The sequence below is a fragment of the Echeneis naucrates genome, chromosome 13, assembly GCF_900963305.1.
Source record: "Echeneis naucrates chromosome 13, fEcheNa1.1, whole genome shotgun sequence".
In the NCBI taxonomy this organism is placed as follows: Eukaryota; Metazoa; Chordata; class Actinopteri; order Carangiformes; family Echeneidae; genus Echeneis; species Echeneis naucrates.
The window spans coordinates 1,895,154-1,922,327 of NC_042523.1; the positions used below are offsets into that span (position 1 = coordinate 1,895,154).

Sequence of the window (27,174 nt, forward strand, 5' to 3'; positions counted from 1 at the left end):
TTAGATAACAAATCTGAGCCCATCTCTAATGATTTCTTAAACCTTTTAAACTGATTGGATTTTTTCTTCTTTTCTGCTTGGAACAGATTACACTGCACACGCACAACATCACACCTTGGACCTGGTCATAATCCATGGCCTGTTACCTGGTGTGTCCTCTATTGCTGTCCTGGCTGTGTCTGGCCATCACTGTCTTTTTTAACATCACTGGTTTTAGTCGTGAGGAGGCCCCAGTGAGAACAGTGAGGAAACGTTATCTTTCCTCTGAGGTAGCTACAAATTTTATTGTGCTTCTTAGCAACTCTCCCGCTGAAATTTTACCTGTGTCTTACGATTCTAGTGCAAGAATTCCCATTCCCAAATTCTTTAATTTTTTTTTTTTTTTTAAATCTTTGTTATTGATCCTTTTTACAGGTTATTAATAATGTCTTCATTTCAGATTTTATATTTTTTAAGTTACAGATTCCACTGTTTTCAGCTTTAGCTTTTAGATCCAGTGTTTGCTTCAAGAGTGGGGCCCTCGACACTGAGAGAGTCGAGTCTGGTCTGCCTGCAGGGGTGTCATCCTGGGGTTCATTCTGGCCTGGTTTCTGAGCCATTGCTTCGTCGCTGTGGTGTGGGCTTCTTTGTCTTTCCTGGTGGGGGTGGTTTCTGTGGTGGCATCCCCAGTGGTAGGAGGCTGTGGACATTCTCGGCACAGACAGCACCCCTAGTTACTGTTTCCTCACCTGGATCCTCAGTGCCCAGCCAAAAAAATTGGCTGGGCACTTTCCAAACATTTCATGTCTGGAAAGTGCTATACAAATACAGTTTAATTGATTAATAGTGACCACATATATCCCACCCACCCATGTCCCGTCGTAGATATTCATTAATTCATCTTAGTATACTTAGTTTATTTTCTGGGTTGCAGGAGGTGCTGGAGCCAATCTAAGCTCATGTTGGCTGAGGGCGGGTGGGGTCACCAGGGAAGAAACCAGAATACCCGGAGGAAACCCACGCAGACATGGGGAGAAATTCGGGAACCGAATCCACAAACTTCTTGTTCCCGACTATCCTGCTGGGAACCAGATAATCAATGTCTTTTACTTCACCTATCAGTGATCATATTATGTCTGAACACACTTGAGCTGTGGAATATATACGAAAATATATGAACAAACTAAAATACCTACTGTAATACTGTAATTTATTTACAGTACATACTCTATGTTACAACTATGTTAACTCTGTTAATAATTCAGTTATAAAAGCTGCAAATACATATCAAAAATACAAAACTGCTCAAGGAGCTTTCTTGAATCTCTTTTTCATGTGGTTGCGTTTAACATTTTAACCAAAAATCTAAATTAAATTATCATCATCCATAAGTGTGTCTTATACTTATACACCAATATTTTGATAGATTTAACACAGAATGACAACTATAACTAGAAAACGTAGAAAATGCTGCTGCTGCTTGGTCTTGAGGCAACCTGAAATTTCTCTTGGACTTCTTCAACGGCTCAGGTCCAGTAGGTCTTGAAGAGATTTAGCACTCTTGTAGACCTTGTTCAATTCTAACAAAGATCTCATAGGATGTCTATTTATCCAAATAGTTATTGTTGACAATGTTAATGTAGACAGCTGAAAATCACAGTTGTCAATAGTCATACACAATTCTTGTGTTATGTTGAGAGGTCTCAGGGGGTTTATGAGTCTGTCAGGGAAACTGATCCTTTCATAGTGAGTGCTGGAATGGTAAATGACATCCAGGACAGAGCGCACTCCTACTTCAACCAAGCAGCTGCCCTGTGTGTCTGATTCCTCTGGCGTCTGGTCCAGGTTTGGTTGGGGGGGTGTCACTCTGCAGTACTGAAGGCTTAGATCCAGGCCGACGGAGGTTTCCAGAAACAGTGTCCTTACCACTGGGAATAATGAATTTTCCCAAAGCCTGGAAATAAAAAATCCTGAGACTTCAACTGTGTGTATGTGAACTATGATAAAGTATGGAAACAGAACCAACTACATAACATAAAACACACCAATAATGATTAATGTAAATCTGCTGACTGATCCAGTTCATCACACCTGGTTCTCAGCCAGTGCCTCTTTGGCCATATAATGTTCCCTCCTAATCTTCATCTCCACTTCCTCAGGGATGTCAGGGATCATCAGGTCAATCAGACGGCCGATAAAAAAAACCACATGCTGAGGAGGAGAGATTTAAAAAAATATATATTTTTTTAGCACTTTCAGGTGTTAACTGATCCGCACCTAAAGGCGCTTTCGCACCAACAGTTCTAGGGTGTCATTTGATAAGACCTACAAACCAGGAAGGCCCCCCTAGAACTACAAACATTCTAGCGCCTTTTATCTGTGTGCATTCGCACTGCCATTCACACTCGGTATAGCGACGTACTGTGTCCGTCTGCCCCCAAGGATACTGTCCAGAGTGTTGTACCATTTACTTGTTTTTCTGTCAGAGCCACTTTTGTTGTTGTGGTCTTTTATCTTCTTACTCTTGCATTAACTTCTTAATCTTCTCTCTACATTGTTTTGCTGTGTGATGGATGTCCACTGAAGCTAGCCTAGAGGAAATACCAGCAAATACCTTATCGTTCCTCTTAGTGGAATCAAAATCATTTTGTGTTTCCTCTGTAGAATACAGGCTTAGTAAAGCCTGAACTTCAACGTTGGTCCATTTCTCATTGTTTTTCTCCATTCTCTCTTCTTTCTTCTGTGTTTACTTGGCAAGCACTGTAAAGAGGTTTTTTTAAAAAATGGCAGCGTTGCAAGTAGTATGTCTATGTCTGGACTAATCACCATATATCTACGTCACGCAAAGTTCCTATTGTGCTGCAAAAGTACCTACACTGAAGTAGGGGGTAAAAAAGCCCCTCACAATGGCGTTCTTAGAACTAGAATGGTTCTACATTCCTGTGGTGTGAACATTCAAAAAGGGGGTTACTTTCTCCAACAGTTCTAAGAACTATGGAAAAGTTCCTCTGGTGCACAAGTGCCATTAGACTCTTTTTCAGTCAATGTACTGATATTTCAAATAGCAATGAACCAGGTGAACCTGATGAAAAAGAAAAACTGACCTCAAAGATGATGACAAAACTGAGTCGTATGGCGAGCAGGTGAAAGTATTCATGTGTGTAATGACCATTTTCATCCCTGAAACCTTGATACCTGCATAAAAGAAGAACAGCAACAGTTAACATCATGCTGTACCACTAATGTGATGTTGCCCTCCTGCAGGACTTGTGTTGTGTTACTGTAATTACAGTGATGTTGTCTACCTGCAGGTGGTGTGTCCTGCTGTTGTAGTTGCAGTGATGTTGCCTTCCTGCAGGAGGTTTGTTGTGTTACTGAAATTTCAGTGATGTTGCCTACCTGCAGGACATGTGATGTTGGCTGTAGTTGCGAGGTGATGTTGCCAGAGTGAAGTTGACAAAGCCGCTCAGCGAGCTGTCTCTGGTGTAGTGGTAATAGAGGCGAGGCACGAAGGACGAGGTGAATGCGATGAGGAAAGCCTGAGAAGTTTAGACTCAGTTAAGAAAAGAATCAGGTCTATCTGAGACAGACATTCAGGATCAGTCTTACGTTGCTGAGGACGGCTGTGTGTGCAATGAGCTGCAGGATCTGGAACCAGATGCCAATGTTCTGTGCTCGCTCCACCACCGGGCGGCGATACTCTGTCACAAACTTCTGGGCATCCAGTCGAATCTCCACCCAGTTATTGATGAGAGCGAAGAGAGGAGCCAGAGGACATGCCGCCACGAAGATGGTGATGAAACCAAACTGAATCACTGAGGAGGAAGAGAAGAATTCATTATAAAGAGGCATAGACCACATCTATAGGAAATACATCTACCCATCCAGCGGGCCCCCCGAGTATCATCAAGACCGAACTCACCCATTTCAAGGTACTCGCTGAAGAGTCCTTCACAGACCAGCAGCTGGTAGTCCGCCTCCCAGGGAGAAACCTTTTCCTCTTCCTGTTGCTGCTGCCCCGTCTGAATCTCCTCTCCCTCATTATTCTTGACCTTCAGCTGTGGATTCATTCTCCTCTTCTGCCACCAGGTCCTCAACTTCCTGCCAAATAATGAGCAGGGGTTAGGGTTAGGGTTATTTAATGAAAAAGAAAGACTAGTCATGCTCTGATGCCTTCTATTCTACATGGTAGAAGAAGACAGACATTAGACATAAGACAGACAGCCTAACATTGTGAGAATACTAAGTGTGTGTGTTTGCTTGTGTTTACGGGAAGATGAACTCCTGCACGTTATTGATCAGCTGTTTTCCCACCATGATGACCAACAGTTCCTGGGCCAGTTCAATGAGACATCCACCTGGACCACACTGAAACATACAACTGTTGTTGAAGCAAATAAGAAAAAGAATTATTGCATTAATGATACAGAGATTTCTACCAAAAATGTTAGGAAAATTGAAACTTAAACAGATGTTAGCTCAAAGTTCAGTTCACACATTTTAAAATAAACTAGTTTAAGTTCATAGTTCATAATTTTAAATTTCGCGTTGCCAAAAATGTGCTGGGTACAACACTGCAAATCAATAGCTTTATCAGTACAGATCAGGCATTACATTATGAGTATCTCCTTAATTTTGTGTAGGTGCTCTTGTGCTGCAAAATAAGCTCTGACTCTAAGAGGTATGGAGTCCTCTAGACAACTGAAGCTGAGCTGTGGGCTCTTGACCAAGATATTACCACTGGATCATTTAAGTCCTGGAGTGGACAAGTGGTGACTCCATGGATCTCAACTTGTAGGTGCAGCTCATTGTCAATACATTGAGATCTGGGGGATTTGAAGCTAAGTCAAAATATCTCTAACTCACTAACTTTCTACTGCTTATTGTTTCGGGTGACCTGTACATGTTGTACCCCACCTTCACATTTTGGTTACCCCAATCCTAACCCTAACCCCAAACACCACCCACCCTTTTTTTTGTCTCTCCTCTTCCCCACTCCCACAACTCCCAACTCAAATTTTAATCCTAAGGAAGATAAATCTTGAAAAAAGTTAATATACCACCTTTGCCAGGGCTGCTCAGTCAATATAATGAGCTTCTTTGTCCCCCAATGACGCCTATGGGGAAATTTAGATTCCCCTCTCAACCTAGACTGTGGAAGGAAACTGGAATACCTGGAGCAAACCCACATAGTCATGGGGTGCACATGCAAACTTCACACAGACACTCGAAATCAGAAATAGAACCCATAACCTTCTTGCTATGAAACAAAAGCTCCAACCATCGTGCCGTCTCGCTGCCCTAGTCAACATCTTGAACTGGTTATTGCTCCTCAAACTTCCTAAACCATTGTTGCAATTAAGCAGATAGCATTATCTTGCTAGGGAAGACTGTTTCCAAGAAGGCCTGGGCTGTGTCCGAAACTGCTCCCTAATCCCTAATCAGTGCACTATATGGGGAGCTTGTCATTGACTAGCCAATGTTCACTAACCCATGCAAGATATCCAATGAGGCATTGCGTTCACGGCAAAAACGGAAAATCCCAAAGAGCAAATATAATAGATGTAAAATATATAAATAAAAAAATAGAATATGACAGAAAACCAAATATGAGAATAAAAATTACAGGGAAGTGCAAGATTATCAAAAGCATTTAATGTAAAGTAGTGTGTGGTTAGCCACACCAGGAGTTGATGCTGATTGTTGTATGTCTAAACATACTTTAGCACATCAGCAACCCTGCATGAAACCAACTCTCCCCCCTTTTTACTTTTGAACTATTTCAGCTGGCATTAAACGACCACGTGAGCCACGTAGCCCCAGCAGCCATCTTGTTTGTAGTTTCATTGTCTGCTGGTCTATTTGATGTTGCACAGGAAGGAATATTGCCAACTTCTTCTCTGCAGAACTCTGAATCCTTCTACTGTAATATGAAATTTTGGCTGTAGTTATTAAGTTAATTATTAGCCAGAGATCCAAATTAATAGAGACAGAATTGGTGATCCTATTTATGGTGGTGCTCAGAGGTTAACTTTGATATTAAACAAAGTTTAATATTTAATATTTAATTTTTTTATAATTTAACATTAATATCTTTCATATCAATGGTTTTAGTCAAATTTTGATAGCAATTTGCAGATGAACTACCAAGGCCCAAGAAAACTGTGCACCGTGTCAGGCCCAACATCATCTTCATTAGACTCACGTCTTCAATGCGAACTCCAAACAGGGTGTTAAAGTATCCAGGGTAGCCAACAAACCTGCACAGACACAATCATTATTTTATCAGTTTATGAAACAACTGCAGTAAAGAACTGAAAACATAGCATATTAACTAAACTAAAATAATATTGAAAGTTTAAAACCAGTCATTTTCATTTCATTATTTCCTTGTGGGCTTTTGAAATATTTGTTTATAAATTTGCATGACCAATTTTTGTTTTGCCTTGTACAAATGGACAGATTTGTTTGAAGAAGAAGATAGTTTAAAATGATTTCAGGGGTAGGACTAGACTTCTCTTCTTTTTTTGTCATGGTTTTGGTTTGACTGTCGGGGGTTGAATTTCTCTGTTATGGTTTGAGTTTCGGTCTGGTTTCAGTTTCACTGTCGGGGTTTAAGTTTCATGTCATGAAACTTAATGTACTCATGTTTTGAGTAGGACCTCACTGATTATAACCCGTTTGAGAATAATCGGTAATCGGCCAAAATTCGCTGATTGTCTCTGATATTTTCAGAAATAAAATGCAGGGAATATGACTTGGTTTTACTTTGAAAAGTTTCTCCCTCTTAAAAATATCCCCCGACATTAGGCTATTTATCCTGTAGAGGGCACACCGACCTCATGACAAACTCCATCCACTATCCACTAACCACCTCACAGCACAGCAGAGTGACTGATCTGGAGGAGAGTGGTCCACCTCAAAGGTAAATAAACAAGTTTGTGAAATAAACAAAGTCAACAAGTTACAATTCAACCCACTTCACGATGTTCCCTGCTGTGTTGGTCTCTGTCATGCTGAGTTAACGTTTAAGCACTATGTAATATGCTAAAGTTAGAATTAGCTATCTGCTATTAGCCTTGCTACACATATTAGCCGTGCCAGTAACAGGAGAATAAACATAACAGTACACATTACACATTACATAATCGACTAGCTACTTCTCTCACTGAGGCAGCTGCATGTTTCCAGATAAGACTGGAGCAAAAATGGCCGATTAATCGGTTATCAGATTTTTTTCCCCCTAATTGGTATCGGCATCGGCCCCAAAAAAATCCATATCGGTCGGGCCCTAGTTTTGAGTTCTGTCACATTTCGAGTTCTGTTTAGTGTTAGTGTTAGTCCCAACAAATGCCTCAGAGAGCAAGCACTTGGCATAAGTGGCAAGGAAAGACTTACTTTCAAAGGCAGTAACCTCATACAGAGCCAGGCTCTGGGGGGCTAACAAAGTCAGTGACGTCATGAAAAAACATCAGCAGCAACAGAAAAATACTAATAACCATTTCCCATTGTTATTTCTTCTGCTAAAAACAATACTTCCCCAACCACTAATATTGTGCACATTTAGTGGTCGCTCTCTCTCTCCCCCGACCCCCCCCCCCCCCCTTCTCTCCCCTTTTTCTCTCTCTCTATCTCAACCCAATCTGTCGAGGCAGAGGACCCCCCCCCACCCGGTTCTGCCAGAGGTTTCTGCCTCTTAAAGGAAGTTTTTCCTTCCCACTGTCACCAAGTGCTTGCTCATCGGGGGATCTGTTGGGTCTCTTTAAATCATTTTATAAAGACATTGGTCTAGGCCTGCTCTATATGTGAAGTGCTGTGTTTTTGTCAGCATTTTCACTGGAGACGTGTTTGATGGATTCATGGTCTGTTCACTGGTTGTTTTCATCATAGCCTGTAGAAAGGACGTGGCTCCTTGCTCACAAACCACCGAACTGAGCTTCCCAACAGCCAGTAACTAAATCAGTTTATTCATCAAAGGAAAAAAAATCAATTTGGAGTGAGGTGATGATGAACCTGCTCTGATTGGCTGGAGCATTTCTCACCTGCCTTTGAAGAATGCAATGTATACTGGAGACGAGTAGAAGTTGACAAACTGGAAAATGAAAACTTTGAGGATTAACATGTCTTCATATTTACTCTGAGTGCGATGCATTTCTGAGTGAAAGACAGAGAGAAAGGTGGTAATGTCACCTACACAACATAGACAGTCATTATTAGTACACACACTAACACAAAATAAATCCACAGTCACTCATTTCAGCTGTTGAATCCTGATCAATCAATATTGAACTATAATTATAAAAATTCTAAACACAATAATCTTAGTGCAGTACAGCCACCATATTTTCAGATTTTGGTGAAGTTAAGAGTTTTGAAACATTGAAAAGATTGCGAATTAAGGTGTAACTCACCCCAGCGGGTTAGGATGTGGGCCAGTGCAGTGTAAACCTTGGACAACATGAGGATGACCAACAGGTTTAACACTGATGCTGAAATACTGGCTATCCTTTGGGCCTAAACAAACACATACATCCACACATGCACACATGTAGAAAAAGCAGTGACAAGAAAGTGAATTAATCTGTGGCATTCCTCAGGGCAGAATCTTGGTAACTGTTGTTGCTGTCAGGACTTAATTCGTGTGACAGGGTCAGTTTTGGAGTTTCTTGTTATTTTGTTGCATATATGGAAGTGTTGCATGTTGTGATGTTTTGCTGTGTTTATTTGTGGAGTGTTGAATGTTGTGGCGTTCTGTTGTGTTTGTTTTATTTTTACAGAGTCATTTTGATGGACTTATTGGACTTATGGACTTCATTGGACTGTATGTGGAGTTTCTTTTGTTGGAGTGGACCCTGAGCTACACCTGGGCTCGCCCGGCTGCAGGTAATTAATTGTAATGAGACAGGACATTGAAACAGGTGGCTGGATCACAGGGAGACGATCAGCATTTGGAGCACCGTAGCCGGTATTGATGGGCACGACGCACCTAGCCGCGGCGAGTGACGGGGCGCTATCCTCCCGGAGGAGTACTGATGTAGTGTCAGACTGAGGACCCGTGGAACTGGAGGAGGGGAGGTGTCGCCAGGGCTTGTAGAGGGGTGTGATCGCAATGCACCCCTTTTGCAGCTAGGCACCCTTCCTACTTTTTTTAAGCAGCTTGAATGTCGACACTTTTAATGAGGATTTTAGACTCTGAAGACTCCACACTGGTGACTGTGGCCTGTTTGTCTGTCTAGGGTTCCTCTGCCCTGTAGGTGTGTTTGGGAGTAATGCCCCTGTTTCTGCTTCCAAGGCTGGGAGTCTGCCGCTCCAGCCCGGTGAGAGAATGAGACGCACCAGAGATGGCTGTTCGTTTAGGAGGGATTTTTATGTGGACTTTATTCATTATAATAAATCTGATGTTAATGTCATGTGCTGTCCTGCTTGTGGTTCCTACTCAGCTTAACCCTGAATTTAACTCAGAACCTGCGTCCTAATAGAGTCCTGGGCTCTATTAGGTGGCTTTGTTGACTTTTTGGTCTATTTATTCCAAATGATTTTAATCGGATTTGCCCCCACTTCCCCACATTTGCATTTCATTGTGTTGTGTTCTGTGTGTTGCCTTGTACTCACTGAGAAGCTGAGGAAACTGTCATGAGAGTTGTAAACGATGACTGTGAGGATGGTGCGATACAGAATGATGGAGATGAGGAACATCAAAACAACAGTTACCTAAACTCAAGAAACAGGAAGAACAATGCGTTCACAGATCCCAGGTGTATGATCCAGTCAGATAACGCTCACACACTTTGAAGGTCAGTCATCAGTGGACTGTCCCATGTCAAAACTGTCAGATAAAAGTCAGAGGTTAGAGAGAGACTGACCATAATAATGATGACAATGCAGCCAGTCAAAATTCTGTTGAATCTTTTGTCTTCAGGAAAGTAAGGTTCTTCTGCTCCGGTCACTGGGTTTCTCATGGTCATTGGTGCCATGGCTGCAAACTCAGGACGGGGTCGCTCCTGGGGAGGATGACAACAGTGAGAGGAAGGATTAAAGTTCACTCATTCAGAAAATGAGTCCCCATCACCAGGTAAAGAAGTTTTGTTTCCAACGGTTCTATGACAATTGCTTATTTGAAATTTTAGACACTAGTTTGAAACCTCAACATCCTGGAAGTCGGAGCAATCCCAGCGGTGCGACAGAACTGAACAGTTCCTCTTCCAGTACTCCAGGAAGGTGAGGGCCCACAAGGACATGAAGATACTGAGAAATACTGTTCCTCCATTGTCAAACAAGAGACCTGCCTGAGGAGACAGATGGTCATCTGTGTATTTACAATAGATCTTATTTTTTAATTTCCAGTGACAACCTGCAGGTCATCATCCCAAAGCTCAGCTCTAAAATGAAGATACAGTTGCAGCTCAATAAATTAGAATATCATCAAAAAGTTTATTTATATCAGTAATTCAATTCAACAAATGACATGCATACATAGATTAAAGTGTTCAGGGAAGAACAACCACTCACACTCATTCTTATGGGCAATTTAGAGCCACAAATCAATCTAGACATGTATGTGATTGGATCATGGGAGTACACCGGAGTACTGGGAGGAAACCCACAGAGGAGAACATACAAACTCCACTCAGAAAGGCCCAAGGCCCAGGAATAGAACCCACAAAATTTTTGGTGACCACTATTCTGCCTTGCTGGCACATTTCAATCAATCAATCAGAACTTATTTATATAGGTTCCCACCTGATGACCCCAAAGACATGTTAGCTATCAATGCTCACTGGCCTAGGTAGATATTGTCTGTAGGGCACAGAGGCAGGGCAAAGTTTGTTGTTAGGGAGTTAGACACTGAGTCTGCTCCATTTTTTTGTTGCACAAGTTTTTGTGTTTATTCTAAATTCAAAACTACCATAGCTAGTGACTCCTGTGAATAGGGCAGCTGACAACAAGGGAAAGACCATGTGACAGCTTGGACAGACAGCTGACAGGAGGCAAAGACCCCAAAGGTGCTGCCATGGGCTAGCAATCCATGGTAGCAGTAGCAAGATTTAGCAGCCTTGTCACAACCAGCACGAGCAACAAGTCAGATAAGGAAAATACCCCAAGCGAGAGCAGGGGTGCCTCACAGGCAGACTACATGGTAACAGACACTGGAACGGACAACACACGAGTTGGATATGTGACTCAGTGAAGGATAGGGGCATGGAGCTATTCTCTAGGACTAGATGTGGGCAGAATAGTGTAAAGAGCAAAGTGAGTGTGGCTGGAGAGAATAAAAATGGTGGATTAAAGGGAAAGAAGCTCCAGGTTTGTCCTTGTGGTTGGCAGAAAGTCACATCAGTTAGAGGCCTTAGAGTGCATCAGGGAAGAAAGAGATGTGTGGGAAAGGAAGGGCAGTGTGGCCGCATCGATGAGAACTTTTTAAGAAGTCAATTGATGGACATATCAACAACACAGCCACAGAGGTGAAGGAGGAGGTTACAAGAAGGGATGCAGCTGATAATATGGTGAACAGGCCAGTCAGAGAGAGAAATATGGAGCAGAAAGCTAGAGTTAAATGGCCTAGGGCAAATAGTAGCAAAGAATAGGAGACAGTCAACAGGGACTTGACAATAATTCTGAGCAGAGTAGGAGGAAAGGCAAGCGATAGATTAGAGAAGATGGGAGACATAATTTACTGCTATGGTGTAGAAAGATTTGGGGTACAAGATAGAAAGAGGGTTGAAAGGGTACAGGTAGATAAGTCTATACGGCAAAGAGAAATTAGTTAAAGAAAGAAGACAATTAAGAAAGCAGTGGAAAAGAGCTACAGAGGAAGAGAGGGAGGGAATTAATGTGTTGCATGAGGGGCTGAGAAGTAGGCTAACAGTGTTTTACAGGGACCCATTCAAGTTTGTTAAAGGATTGTTTAACCAGGAAAAGGGAGGACAGCTTGAAGCAACAAAGATAGAAGTAGAAGAGCACCTGAGAAATACATATTCAGATTCTGAGCAGGATAGAGTAGTAGGACTTCTACCTGACATGCCACCATTAGGGGAGATAGATCAGGAAATGGATGTTAGACCACGTAGGTGGAAGGAGGTTGAGGAGGTAGTCAGGCGTGCGAAGGCTTCTTCGGCCTCAGGGCCAAATGGGGTCCCCTACCAGGTTTATAAAAGCGCACCTGACATTCTAAAGTTTAGAGGACACCCGACAGTATGGCCAAACACTAAATCATTTAGGCTAAACCCTGTACTTTCCTGCACTACTTCCCGTGCAGCTAAAAGCAACCATGGCAGCCTTTCTTCCCAGTCTCTATTAAGCTCTATGCAATATGCACACAAAAGAGACTTGGGCGTCCATTGAAAATGCTCCAAAGCACCTTGTCTCTATGCGTTATAAGCTGATGACTGGTTATGCCTAATCCCTAGAAGTTTCAACACTTGGGCCAAAAAGTGGGAAGAAAAATTAGAACCCTGGTCACTCTGGATGACTCTGGGAATACCAAAAACAGATATGAATTGCATTAGAGCTTTAACTACAGACCTTGCAGTTATTATTGCAGTTATTATTGTAAAGGATAAGTTACTGGATACCTGGTGCTTGGACACATGACAGTCAGCAAATACTGGCAACCAGACCTCGCACAGGGCAGCAGCCCCACACAATCAATGTTTAGGTACTCAAATGGCTGTCTCATAAACAGAATCAGCTGCAACAGCTGGAGCTGGTTTAATGACCTGATTTGGCTTACCAGTCAGCTGACACATACTACAGGTCTTAATGTGCAGAGAAACATCCTTTTGAAGTTGTGGCCAAAAGAAATGGTGCAAAATCCTGTCATATGTCATATCTTGAGCAAGTCTCAACACATGGCTATGAAACTTAAATGGAACTACTATTTGACAAATGGGATGACCAACAAAATCCTCACCATGGGGCACCCACTTTACCAAAATGCCATCTTGAAGAGTGTAACCATTGGCCACATTTTTCACCATACTTGCTGATAGGACAGACCTAACCTGCTCCTCCAGTGATGGATCAGCCCTCTGTTCACTTCGTAGTTCACTGTTAGACACAGACAAAGGAACATTGGGTAAACATGGCAAGACAGTCTCAACCTCCCCATCTGTCCCTTTAGACCTAGCTCACGTTACCATGCATGGTGGGAAAACTTCAGGAAAGCGTATTGCACTTCTATCAGGCTGTTCTGAGTCTGAAGGAAAGAGGGTGACTACTGGAGGTGGTGACACACTAGCCCAAACACGACTGCCAGCCAAGTCGTTGCCCAGTATTATATCAATCCCTTCCACTGGCAACGCTGGTCTCACACCCATAGACACGTCACCCTGTACCAACTCACACTCTAGGCTCATCCTATGTATTGGGACAGGTAACACATTCAACCCCAATCCTCACATAAGGACTCTATCACCACCATAAGTCTTCTCAGAAAATGGCAAAAGAGACTCACATACATAGGAGTTAACAGCACCCATATCTCTCAAAATCTTAACAGGCACCTTCGTGTCACTACCAACTTGTGTCACAAACCCATCTTTGATAAAAGGTAGATAGGACTCAGGGGGGCTACCAGTCACAACAGTTTTTCTATGCCCTCCTTGCCATACACCAACATCCCCAAGACCAGCAACACTTGCAGCTAGTGGGGCAGAGTCCACACGCCCGCCTCCAACATGCAGCTTCTTAGCCCTGAGCACTAGGCAGTCTGACTTCCAATGGCCTGCCTCCCAGCAGTAATTGCACACATTCCCGCCTCTCTCAGGCACTGCCTGGGACCCCTTACCTGAAAACCCAAAACCAACAGGTGACATACCACCACCCTCTTTGTGCACCGCAGGTACACCACCAGGCTCCCCAAGCTGGTTTTTATGAATGAGTGCATACTCATCTGCCAATCCTGCTGCCTCTGTTACAGTTGTAACCTTACACTCATTCAGATATGTGGCAACCCGACTAGGCAGAGAGTTTTTAAACTGCTCCAAGGTAACCAACTCACACAACCTATCAAAATCCTCAACATCTGAAGCCATACACCAATGATTGAAATGATTAGTCAGCTACCTTGCAAACTCCATATGAGACTGATTAACCCTTTTTTCCCACGTCCTAAAACGCTGGCGATATGCCTTTGGGGCCAACTCATATGCCTTCAATACAGAAGCCCTAGCTGATTTATAAGTTAGATTACCACTGTTTAAAGATGCATAAGCCTCCTGTGCTTTCACTGACAATACGCATTGCAGCAGCAATGTCAGACCAGCTTTTTGCCTCTGCAATCCGCTCAAAGAGAGAAAAGAACACATCAGGATCCCTCTCATTGAACTTTTGCAAGAGACTCAGATTATTCACAACATCTGGCGACTTGACAGTGAAGATGAACTTTCTTCCCTTCACAAAACATCCTCAGAAAGCTTACCATCTCTGATTAACCCCAACTTAACAGACTAACTTAGCCTGCTCTGTTCTACAATGCAACTGCTCAATAGCCAGTTGCTTATCCATCTCAATCCTTTGCCTTTCTAGTTCTAACTTTTGTTTCTGTTTTTCTTGAGACACCTGTAACTCTAAGGTTAAACTACCTGATGGACCTGCCAATGCCTGAGCTGCCAGTGACTGACCAGATCTCTCTTGCTTAGCAACCAGCACTCCTTCTCAATCAAATGTAGCTAACCATATCCTTTATATTCCCTTTACGCCACCCATCACCAAGACCACTTAGATCCCCTTTGTACTCTGGAATTTTCAAAAGCTGATCTTTTATGCACTGATCTAGCAACTCCTCACATGGGGCAGCAACAAAATCCTCTATCCCTGCCATAATAGCCTAGGTCTTAAGGCCCACAAAACAAAAATTGAACCAACAGACAGTGTTGTCAAGGTCATCCAGTGCACAAAAAGGGACAACAACAAAGTCCCCCAACCAATGTGGAAGTCCCTAACTTATCTATCTCACTGCCCCTAGTCTTCATGCAGATTAGCGGTGGGCTATTTAAACACTCAACTCAGTACAAGACAAAAGGATGATCAAAACAGGGTGCAGCCAACACTGGTGCTGAACACAAAAGAGACGTAATATTCAAAAAAGCTTCCAAGCACTCAGCTACAACTGTTGCATTCCTTGTGTCAAGACGCTAATGAATAAGAGCTAATGTCAGAGATGTCCTCCTTGGGCTAAGGATAAAAAGGACCAGACTGTTGTTCAGTTGTACAAAGGACTCTTCTCAGAAGAAAGTAAAATTGATTTTGTTGTAAATTTCATTTGAAAATAAAGATACCAGAGCCTGGAGGAAGAGAGGAGAGGCACATATCCAAGTTGCTTGATGTCCAGTGAAAAGTGTCCACATTCAGTGGTGTTTTGAGTAGCCATGTTTATGTGCCTTTGAGCACTATAAAAAGCGCTATATATTTGATTTATTATTATTATTATTATGTTATCTGCTGGTGGTCCACAAAATAAAAGCCATAAACACATCAAACATATCAGTCTACGTTTAACAAATATGTATGTGACATACGAGTTTCACATTTTGAAGTGAATTAATGAAAAAAAGCAACTTTTTGATGATTGTAATTTATTGAGAAGCATCTGCAATTCTTCCATTTCTGTATACATGGTACTGGTGCAGAATATTTCTGTCATACAGGTGGACAGAAAGACTGGCAGCAGGAGAAATAGACAGGTAGATAGATACAGAGAGACAAACAGGTGTCGTCGGGTACCTTGTATGTTACACAGATGCTTGAGTAGTTCCAGAATGAGCAGATGTTACAGATTGGGCACATGATGAGGCTGTTTCCACTGTCACACACCTCCCTCCTTCACATATACACAGTGGGAATAAATATTTCTATGACATTATTTCACATATTAGCATGTTGGACACAGAACTCATACTCACGCTGGGACATCATTGGCCATGAACCAAAACCCAAGTAAAAAGATCACAGTCCCAAAGAGAGATGCCGGTAACAGCCAACCAGAGTAAAAACCTACAGCCAGACACAGTCAGACAGTTTTTATGGAATCCCACATCCTGATGCAACAGTTACCATCAAAAATTAAGCAGCCAGTTACCATAAAGACCACAATGTTTAGTGCTGTTGCCATACTTACCAAGCCAGGCAAAGTAAAGTGCAATCTTCTCCCCAAAGTACTCCCTGATATGGTCCAAAGGTTGGTAACGTCTCCAGCAGGACCACTGGGCCCAGTACCCATAAAGTATCTGTCTCAGACTTAAGGACTCTGGGGGCACTAGGTAGGTCGGCAGCTGAAACCCTCCCTATAAAAGCAAGAACAGATTTTAAAAGCCTTAATACAGTAATTTAGTAAGTAGCAATCATCGAGACTGTATCAGATAATCTTATCATGTCCTTCATCTGCATGGAAAAAGGAGTAAAGGTTTTTCTCAGACCAGGTGTTTTGAATTTAAAGGCACTTACCTCATGGAGGGGGTAAGCAGCAGTGAAGACCTGTTCACTGAGGAGGCGGTCGATTCCCACCTCGCCCTTCTTCAGGGAACCATATTGAGTCCTGGCCAGAATCTCATACACCTGGAAGGACAGCGCACAGTAACAGCAGGAAGCAGTCTAGATGCAGTACTGATGTCACAGTATCAGGATAATTCCCCAGAATAACACACCATCCACTGACATAACCTGAAACTACTGTCACACCATGTGTGTCGTCGTTTCTCGTCCCACACCAGCGTCATGTCCTTGCCTTTGCCCTCGATCCTTTTGTGTAAGTCTGTTGATCCGCGAAAGAGTGAATTTAAGTTGTAATTTTCATAATCTAGTTTAGTCCTTTTATAGCCTTAGTTTTTCCTCTGTATGAGGGACTTTTTGTTTATAGATAACTTTCAATAGATTAATGTTTATAGCCTTTGTGTTCGCCTCCTTGTGAGTGATTTTGAGTTTCCGTAACGTTTCATCGAATTACCATATATCCTCCACTTTGTAGCATGAGTGTTTTTTGTTGTTTTGTCTAGTCTAGGGTTTTTCTCTCCTTACGGAGCATTTTCTGTTTTCCCCGTTAGGTCCCTTTAGGGTAGCGTTATTTTCCTCCTTCGGGAGCAATTTTGTTTTTTGCGCATAGAATCTAGTGACTCCACTTTAAGTGTTAATGTTTGATGGCATTGTTTTGGTTCTTCACTCGGTTCTGAGATCATTGCTCGCACAAAGAAAGATTTGTTCCTCGCAAACCTCTGCATCTGAGTCCTTTCTGGGTCCTGGCCTGACAACTACCTGAAATTCCTTAAAGATGAAACTGACTATAATTTCCTGTGCTCGACCCCTTGTACCAGTGACCTAAACTTATACATTCCTTGTGTCAAGACACTGTTGAAAAAGATAACCTCAACCTGGGCTAAGGACAAAAAGGACTGGACTGTTACTCAGTGTTACCAAATACTCTTTTCATCCATCCATCTTCATCCGCTTATCCGGGGTTGGGTCGTGGAGGTAGCAGCTTCAACAGGGCGCCCCAGACTTCTCTTTCCCTGGCCACACCGACCAGCTCTTACTGGGGGGATCCCAAGGCGTTCCAAGGCCAGAGTGGAGATATCTCTCCATCTGGTCCTCAGTCTGCCTTGGGGTCTCCTCCCAGCTGGACGTGCCTGGAATACCTCCCAAGGGACGCGCCCAGGAGGCATCCTAACAAGATGCCCGAACCACCTAAACTGGCTCCTCTTGACATAAAGGAGCAGCGGCTCTACTTTGAGCTCCTCTCAGATGAGCGGGCTCCTCACCCTATCTCTAAGGGAGAAGCCAGCCAACCTTTTGAGGAAGCTCATTTCGGCCGCTTGTACTTGCAATCTCATTCTTTTGATCATGATCCAATTCTCATGACCATAGGTGAGGGTAGGAACAAGGATTGACCCGAAGATGGAGATCAATTGCGGCTCAGCTCTCTTTTCATCACAGTGGTACGATACAGTGACTGTAGTATGTCTCTTGCTGCTCCGATTCTTGAGTCAATCTCACGCTCCAAGGTCCCCCCACTCATGAACAAGACCCCGTGGTGCTTGAACTCCTTCACTTGGGGTAAGGACTCATTCCCAACTTGGAATAGACAGTCTATCAGTTTTCTGCTGAGAACCATGGCCTCTGATTTGGAGGTGCTGATCCTCATCCCAACCGCTTCACACTCAGCTGCTAAACTGTCCAGTGAGAGCTGAAGGCCAAAGACCAATGGTGCCAACAGCATCACATTGTTCACAAAAAGCAGCGATGTGCTCCCGAGCCCCCTGAACTGCGACCTCTCTCCTCCCTAACTCCACCTAGAAATCCTGTACATGAAAATCACAAACAGGATTGGTGACATGGGGCAGCCCTGCTGGATAGCAACCCTCAGTTTGTCTTACTGCCGAATACCCAAACACAACTCTTGCTTTGGGTGTATAGAGATTGGATGGCCCTTAGAAGTGACCCCCTCACCCCATACTCCCACAGCCAACACCCAGAGCCTTCAAAGTTTCAGTGACCCCGGTCCACAAAAGACATGTAGACCAGATGGGCATACTCCCAGTCTCCTTCCAGGATCCTTGCAAGGGTGAAGAGCTGGTCCGTTCCATCCGCATTGTTCCTCTTACCTTGGAGTAAGCTTTCTCAGAGAGGCTGAGTAGTTTCACGCCTGTATAGTTGGCACACACCCTCTGGTCTGCCACTCATTTGGCACTGCCCCCACTACCCTCACACAATGTTGAGGAGATGTGTCATCCACAACAGCTCCTCAATACCCAGAGCCTTCAGGATGGATCTCGTCAATCTGGGGCTTTGCCACTGTGAAGTTGTTTGACTACCTCAGTGACTTTGAGCACGGAAATTGACAATGACCCCCCTTCATCCTCCAGCTCTGTCTCCACCACCACCAAGGCCACAACCCTTCGGGCAAGTCGGTACCCTGCAACTGCCTTTGGAGTCCCCCGGGATAACATATTCCAGAAGGCCTCCTATCAGTGCAACTTGAGCTTCCATAACACCTCAGAAATTTCACAGACTGATTGCCTCCATGCCATGCTACATTGCTTCAGTAATTCATGCAAAAGGAGCCCCGACCAAGTATTGAGTTCTGTACATGTTCATATTTTTCAGTAGTCCAACATTTCTGTTAAAAATCCATTTTCTTTTTAAAATTGGTCTTCATGTATCTGGTGTAGTTAAAGCAGTTACAACACAAACATGACCAGATCTGAGATCAGCCACAGGAGATGTGGCTAAATGACACAAATGAAATACACAATGAAGTACTTTAACTGTCATACTAGTAGTAAAAGTATTTACATTAGATTTTGTTAAAAACATGAGGGAATTTGCTGGACTTTCAATGCATTTATTGTTATATATCAATTGTAATTGCTTGTAATTGTAGTTGTAGTTGCATGTCCTTGCAGTGTGTATTTGTAGATTATGTATATTTGAGGATGTGTGTTTGCTTCTAGATAGTGTTTGAGGAGGAGGAGTGGCTGCCTGCAGCGTTGGTCTGTTGATGGAAACATCCTGAAATCTGAGAAGTTAGCGAGCTTCTATGTGTGATCCAATCAGAGGACAGAGTCTGTGAGGACAAATTAAATCACACTGTCACAAGTACCACAGCAACCATCCTGTAAAACAAAGGAATTCATCACCAGGAAAATTATTGTCATCATTATTAGGGCCAATTTAATAGAAAAATAAAAAGCGTATGTCTTTGTGAGTGGTTGTCTGTGAGAGGAAAGGGAAAATATATTATTGATGTCTTGCATTTTTGAGGATGTTATGGAAAAAGACAGGAAGTAAAAATTAAGTTGAGGATGTGTGTGAATGGGAATGGAGTTGTGTGGGGAGAGTCCAGGCTGCTTAGTGGTAAAGAAAGCGGCTACTTTCTAATGCTAATTACACCTCAGAGTAAAAAATGGAAAGCATAAAACCATTGTCTCTTTTTCAACCTGCAGAAAAAACAATTAATATTGTCCTTTTTTTTTTAACACGACTGTTTAAATCAACAAATTAAGAGCTGCTGTTATCATGTTTCTGTTTGTCTGCTGTCTGTTGCCTGAGAGAGGCCCTTACTTGTCAAGAACAGCCACATTTCCTTACGGTAAACCTACTTGTAACAATGCTTTTCACACTGCTGACCTGGAAGCCTATAAAGTTTTCACGTCCAACCTGAGGAAAAGGGAAACAATGTGGATAAAGGAGCACCTCAACAGCTCAAACCCCTGGCACATGTGGAGGCAAACACAGGCTACAAAGGCAACAACACCAGCATATCACAAAAATATGTGCTCAGATTTCCCGGACTTCTTTCCTGATGGACCTCCCCGTACCAGGACCCGCCTTCTGCCCCTGACCACAGCTCCTCATCTCTTGGTGCCCCAATACCCTGACCTGCTGCCTGTCACCGGACTTTGCATTTGCCTGCCATCTGTTTGGACTGTTGAACGCTGTCAAAGTCCTCAACCCTTCCAGTCTAGATTTGTGCCGCTCTTGGGTTCTCTCGCTCATCAAGTACAATAATATCAAATTAACTCTGACCAACGTTTATATCCAGATCTAGAACCAAAACACAGTGGGACACACACTGGGAGCTGATCAGCCTCAGCGGGGGCCTTCCTTAGGGTAAAGCGTCCAATGATGATGCCGAAAACGTGGATCCTGCGGTCCACTACTGATTACTTCTCAACTCAGGAAAATCAAAACAGAATCTCAAAATTTATTTGCTTTATATTCAACAAGAATCACATGAAAATTGCTATTCTAGGACAGGAAGATCCCTATTTATTTAAAAAAAAATTTACAATTTAAATTTAAAAATACTACCAAGAAATGGTACGAAGACAGCATCATCACAGAAGAAAGAAGGCAAGTTTTTTCTCATATTCTACTGCACTCGTTAGATGAGGCACATGCTGGGGGATTGAGCATTGGGTGAGGATAGTCACAGATGACGTGCGGTGGCCCGTGCATTACCTTTGGCTCTCTATGAACCGTCCAGACGTCAAATGAGGCAGGGGCTACTATCAGGGATTGAGTTCTGTTTGTGTTGTCACGTCCTGTTTTATTCTTGTTCTGGTTCCGTTTCCCTTCTGTGATTTCCTTCCCTGCCCTAATGTGGTTCACCTGTGTCTTAGTCACTTAGTCTAAGACTTAGTCACTGTGTATTTAAGTCCTGTTTTCTGTTTTGTCCTTGTCAGATCCTTGTCATCTTCTGCATCGTAGTCACCATTCCTGTTCCTGTTTTTGTCAATGAAAAAGATTTTTTTTTTTTTCCCCTTCAACCTGGTTCTCGGGCTCCTGCATTTGGGTCCTCATTCCCTCACTCCCACAACTACTTGACAGAAGGATCTGACCAAGAATGGACCCAGTGGAGCCTGCTCCTGCCCACAACCCTTTTTGGGGAACCCGTCTGGCCCTGGGAGGCCCTTGCTCGGCTAGGCAAGCGTTCAGGGCTGGGGTTCCACCCATTCAGCCTGCTGTCCCCCAACCCCTGAGACTTGGGTTTGTGGGTCTCATACCCCCTTGCCCGGAGCCTGTTCCTGCCCGCAACCCTTTCTGGGAACCCGTCTGGCCCAAGGAGGACCTCGCTCGGCTAGGCTAGTAGGCTAATCACCAGCCATTCCCTGTCCCTGTTCTGGCTGGGCCACTTGAGTTTGCGATGCCACTACTGTTGCCTCTTCCAGAGTTTGTGGCGCACCTTCTGCTGCCGCCGGAGCCTAGGACTGCCTCTGAAGCCCCCTTCCAATCTAACAGACTCTGATCCATATGCTATACCTGTCGGTGGTGCAAATCCTTATTTGCCAACTGGCAAAAATAAAGAAGAAAAACATGTGCAGTGATGCACCTCATCTCATGTCCTGTCTTTGCTTTTCCAGGATGCATTTAACTTTTGGTGGAAAAATCACAGGAAATTTAAAAACTTGCAAACCACAGGAAATATCGCAGACTTCACTTGAATTTGCTTTGACTATTGTGATTGCAAGAATTACCTGGAGACTGGACAGTACTTTCTCAGAGTGAAGTATTAATATTAACACCTGTTATCTTCCATATTTTTAGACAAAAATGACACAATTGAACTCACCACCTGGTGTCTTTGAGTGGTCTTGAAAAACGTCTCTTTGTTGTCGCTGCCTAGAAACCTGCAGACAGAAAGAATGCGGGGAAGTGTTGCTCACAGCAATAACACACTGGATTCTTTGGTTTCAGACTTGACTCTGTTCAACACTTTAACAAAAACTGTTCTGATCTCAGCTGTTCATCAATTAAGTCAAAACAACAAAACAGCTTCAGTGCTTCTGAGCCACAAAAAAAAAAAAAACAACCTTGATTTGCCTGTGTTTCCACTTCTCTACACAGCTCCAACCTAGTGTGCACTTCAACTACCATAAATACATCCACTATAATAAATGTTTATAGTAAAATCTGAACATTAACACCAATCTGTTTTGTTGTAAATTGTGCTCTTTTGACTTCATCAAATGAAATGTTTCTGATGTTGGTTACCTCTGCAGTTTGTTGGTCCTGAACTGACAGGTGAAATAATCAGGTGGGGGGTTGGGGACATCGTAGGACATGGGGTTGGGGAGGGACAGCTTGGATAGGATCTGTTCAGACCACACAACTGCTGGAACAGTGACCACCTGCAGGGGAATAGAGGACACAGGTGAGGACCTTGGTCTGTGGGTGGACAACAGAGGTGGATCATGGGGTGTCTTACCTGCAAAGGGACCCTCAGACTAATCTCCTCAGCATAATAACAGAGGACACTCCAGGGAGCACTGAGGAGGGTGAAGCAAATCTTCAATTTTTCTTTCAAGACTTCCTTCTGTAGAGAGATTCACATTGGGAGGAGAAACACATTTTAAAATCATCAGCCAAACTTGTCCCTGCTCTGATTCCCTGTGGAGTCCCATAAGGCTTAGTTTTGGGTACTGTAACACATACAGTACATATGGATGCAACACAAAGAGGGGCACCAAACAGTGGTGAGAATGTACAGTACAGGCCAAAAGTTTGGACACACCTTCTCATTCAAATGAATAGTAAAATGTGTCCAAACTTTTGGCCTGTACTGGACATGCAAAATATGAAAATTAATCTTTGCAGTCAGTTATCCTTTGTTTGCATTTTAAAACAGGTCAATTCCAATCTATAGCCAACCTATTTAAATGTCACAGTCTGCCCCCATTTCTCACCCTGGACTCAGTACCTTTCCACTGCTCACACCACACCTGCTCTCACTCAGCCATCAGCACACCTGCAGCCCATCACCTGCAATCAACCCAGGTATATATTCACCAGCTCCACACTCAGTCCTTGCCAGATTGTTCTTCGCCATGAAAGCCTTTCCAGCATTTTCCAGTCAGAGCGCCTGATGCCGATTTCAATCCGACACTAACTCATTGAAAGTGCTTTATAGAGGCAAGAACAAGGCAAAACCATTTTGATCTGTCCCGCCATTCAAGTGAAGAGCAGGAAATTGCTGGTGGACAATTACTGTGATTTTTGCCTTCATAATCTATTAAGTGACAGTCTTCACTCATTCTGTCAGGTTTTGATGCAGTAAACTGAACCTTGTTTGGGTGGCTGTTGAAGACAACAAGACATTTAAAGATGCAACATTCTGCACTATTTAAGCAGAACTTCAATATTTCCTGATGTTTTTTGACAAATATCCAAATTATTCCTCAGGAATAATTCTGTTCAGTTCTACTCAGCACAACATAGAGCAGTTTAACACATTTAAACTGCAACAGCACAACACTGTTTCAATGTTAACAGATCAGCGATCAGGATCAATAATGATCCAATAATACTGTACAGCTATTCTACTTTTAAAGGGTTCATTCAGCTGCACAATCAGCAAATCAGTTGTCTGTTTTAAGTACATGTTACTTAACTGTATGTTTATTCATGTGAATTCAATCCTGTCACATGTAGGAACTGATCAGTTTATAGCTTCACTGTTCAAACACACGTCAGCTCAGTTTGACCTCAGGATATTGCTCAGCTGCCTTTACAGGTGTGCTTGTTTTACTCACCTGCTCCTGCAGCAGCCCAATGTGTCTCAGCCTGTTCAGAAACTCCTCCCTCCATTTCAGGTGGGTGGGGTTAACTATACTCTGCTCTTTCTGCAAGTTCCGTGGCTCCTCCCACACCAACACAAAATCTGTCCAATAAAAACACAGTATTCAGAATATTACTGGTATTACGCCATCACTCCTGAGATGAACTCATCTGCTATAGGCTCAAATGATGTCCTGAAAACACCTGTCTCCAAACACTGGAGTGAAACCATGGGCTGAAAACATCTGCAAAAAAAAAAATGGTTGCAAAATATATGACTGAAATCATCGAACTGAAAACATCAGCGTGAAGATATTTGAAGAAGTCCTGAAAGAGCTGTCTGACAACTTTTGTCTCAAAATACATTTTTAAAATGTGCATTCACGGTCAACTCATCAGCCCACTCTTCCTCTCTGTTTGCATTCCGTCTTCATGTCTTCTCAGGTAATATTGACTCAACAGCAAAGTGTTTGTTTTACTCACCAACTTGAGTTGATCCGTCGCTAAACAGATTCCTGTCCTGGGGCTGAACAGGTACATTCTGGGAAATAATACCAAGGCTGATTTAGCACAGCTAAAATAGTTCTCATGTGAAGGCCAAAGATTAAACTTTTTTTTATACAGTTTGAAATTTTCTTACTCTACATTAGATAAGCTCCTTTATAAAGAACTCCCCAGAACAGTCCTTTTTGTCCCTTATGAATAAATTAAGAAATGAATGAAATTGTTAAGTGAATCATCCACGTAAATATAGATAACCACGATGCCCTCGATCTACTGCTAAATGAACTGGCAACTTAAACTGATATCACTCATAAAACTCTTCTAACTCCAGAATAAATTCTATCGTCTATCTATCTATAATAATTTCAAGATTTTGAAATGATGATACATCTCATTCCAATCCTTCCTTTTAACTCTATGCTTAGTCTCCACAGGCTCCTGATTGTGCTGTCGAGGACAGAGTGATGAGAGATGAAATCTCACACAGGGTACAGACTTTACAATGGGGTGTTTGAGTCCACGTCTTGTTTTTCATTCAGGGGTCAAAGGGGAGTTGGTTTCCCTTCATCATCAGTGTTTTCAGTTCTCACACGGTGAGGACCAGAGCAGATTTGTTTCTTCCTGCTGTTTCCATTGTTATTACTGAAACTGATGACAGCCATGGTGATGAGGGGAAGAACAAAACAAACATCTACTGTTTAACGTTTCATCGTTGAGTCTGTGCTGATCTGTGTGGAGCCATTCGGTCTCACCTAATTCCACACTTCCTGTTTCCTGCTGTAGTAAATCAAATGCTCGCTGACTTTCATTCAGAAAAGTTGATATCTGACTTTGCTGCATTTGGATTATGGACAAAACTTCAAGCAATTTTTTCTCTGAGCTTGGCTCATAGTTTTCTTCCACTTATACTAGTCTTTGTGCTAAAACAGGTTAAACATGACCTAGGATTTACTCTCAGTTCACTGCTGTTCACTGCTGTCAGGATGTAAAGTTGATAATCAAACCGGGGAGTCAGTCTGAGATTGGGGCCTTTGTGATGAAGTTTCCTCTGGATCCGTTGTTATAATCAGTGTAATGTTTTTACAGCAGAGTACAAACCATAGTGTGTTCCCTGCAACAAACAGTGCAGCTGTGCTGTAAATACATCATGTTGTAGATCTGTAAACATCTGAAATATTGAGTGTAAATTAATTCATCAGGAAAGGAAAGCCAGGTAAATACTTATGGCTTCCCATAGGGACGAGCAGCCCCCATGGCCCCATGTTGCAATAACAGCTATAAATGCCATAAAGACACTATATGGTGAGCTTCTGTTGAGCCAAACCCTCCCTCGTGGGCCCTAAATGATAAGCTGGCATCAACCCATATCATGTGAAGCATTCAGGGAACATCTGCATACATAGTATCTGCCAGTGGAGATTTAACATAGTTCATTAACTTCCATTAACTTCAAAACCATGTTATTCAAAGACAAAATTGATAGAAGTTTTGATATGAACAGTCAACAGGACACCTCCCTAAGGTATGCCACATAGTTTCCTTAACTTCTTCTTAAGGACTAATTATTTTTTTAACAACTAAACATTTTGTCACTGATCATATTTAAGGGTGTTACCATGGTGATGCTGCCATAGTTGTTCTCTGGATTTGTCTCCATAGAAATGAGAATGGAACTGTCCTCCATCTGCTCCCCTCTGCTCCTCATTGTCCCACATCTCGCTCCTCCTTTAGTGGAAAAACAAAATGTTTCTAGACTAAATATATAAGTGAAAATGAATGAAGAGAATAAATATGAAACAGTTCCTCAAAGCAAGATTATGCTCTGTTATAAACTGATTATTAATAATGTAAGTGTCATTATTTTGGAAAGATGAAATCACTCTGCAACAAATTAATTCCAATTAATTAATGTGATGCTGAGGAACCATTAGGATGCCGCAGGTCAACTCACAGTAGACACATGATTAATATTTTTCCTGCATACATTAAAGAAAATTTACTGTTCACCAAATATGAATTGTAGTTTATATAAACAAAATTACTGTTGCTAAATTGATTCATTTAATTCATTAATTTTAAATGATCATTAAACACATTAGATATACTGAATGACCTAGAGCAATCTGTTAACCGATATTCAGTTCCATCAGCAGCAATGATCTCAGAGCTTTTTGACGATGTCTGTCATGATCGGAGCGGATCATCGGCTGCGCTGATAAACAAGCAACTTTCTGATGAACCACTGAGCTCAACGAACTGATCGATCCCCTCGCGGTTCCGTGTCTGTGTGACGTCAGGGCTAGTCACAGATTGAACTGTCGTGCACTCACCTTTGTGTGCAGGCATCGACGGACTTGGATGATTCGAAAATGAGACACTAACTCAGTGGTGGGCAGCTTTCTCTCTCTCCGCTCTGGGACTGACCCCTGTAAGCCCCGCCCACGTCCCGGTGTCTCCTGTCATCAAACACAGCATCTAAATTATGTTTACGCCTGTAGAAGTGTGCAGCTTCGCATCTGTGATTCTGTGCTGGGGAAGTGAGTCTGTGGGTGAAACAGAAACAGCAACAAACGAACTCAACAACCTTCATAGAAGTTTATGAGCAGACACTGTGATTCTCAACCATGGGGCCAACTAATGGGC

The 27,174-nt window shown here is 42.8% G+C and overlaps 1 protein-coding gene across 2 annotated transcripts; it reads right to left on the reverse strand.

Annotated features, from left to right (window-relative positions):
* Positions 1–1,170: 1,170 nt before the first annotated feature.
* On the reverse strand, positions 1,171–26,959 carry ano7 (anoctamin 7). 2 transcript variants are annotated; one of them, XM_029517896.1, is made up of 24 exons: positions 26,862–26,959; positions 26,147–26,256; positions 24,511–24,568; positions 24,003–24,130; positions 22,679–22,786; positions 22,465–22,601; positions 22,043–22,100; positions 16,423–16,533; positions 16,097–16,262; positions 15,882–15,972; positions 15,703–15,799; positions 10,122–10,265; positions 9,843–9,980; positions 9,592–9,690; positions 8,391–8,493; positions 8,022–8,133; positions 6,185–6,239; positions 4,250–4,347; positions 3,902–4,080; positions 3,589–3,794; positions 3,379–3,518; positions 3,084–3,174; positions 2,071–2,190; positions 1,171–1,933 (listed from the first exon to the last, which is right to left on the reverse strand). In XM_029517896.1, the coding sequence occupies exons 1-24, from the start codon at positions 26,875–26,877 to the stop codon at positions 1,775–1,777; spliced, it is 2,724 nt and encodes a 907-aa protein (XP_029373756.1). In that variant the 5' UTR covers positions 26,878–26,959; the 3' UTR covers positions 1,171–1,774. The 2 variants fall into 2 exon arrangements, with proteins under 2 accessions (XP_029373756.1, XP_029373757.1); XM_029517897.1 differs by lacking the exon at positions 26,862–26,959 and adding an exon at positions 26,645–26,715.
* Positions 26,960–27,174: the final 215 nt, after the last annotated feature.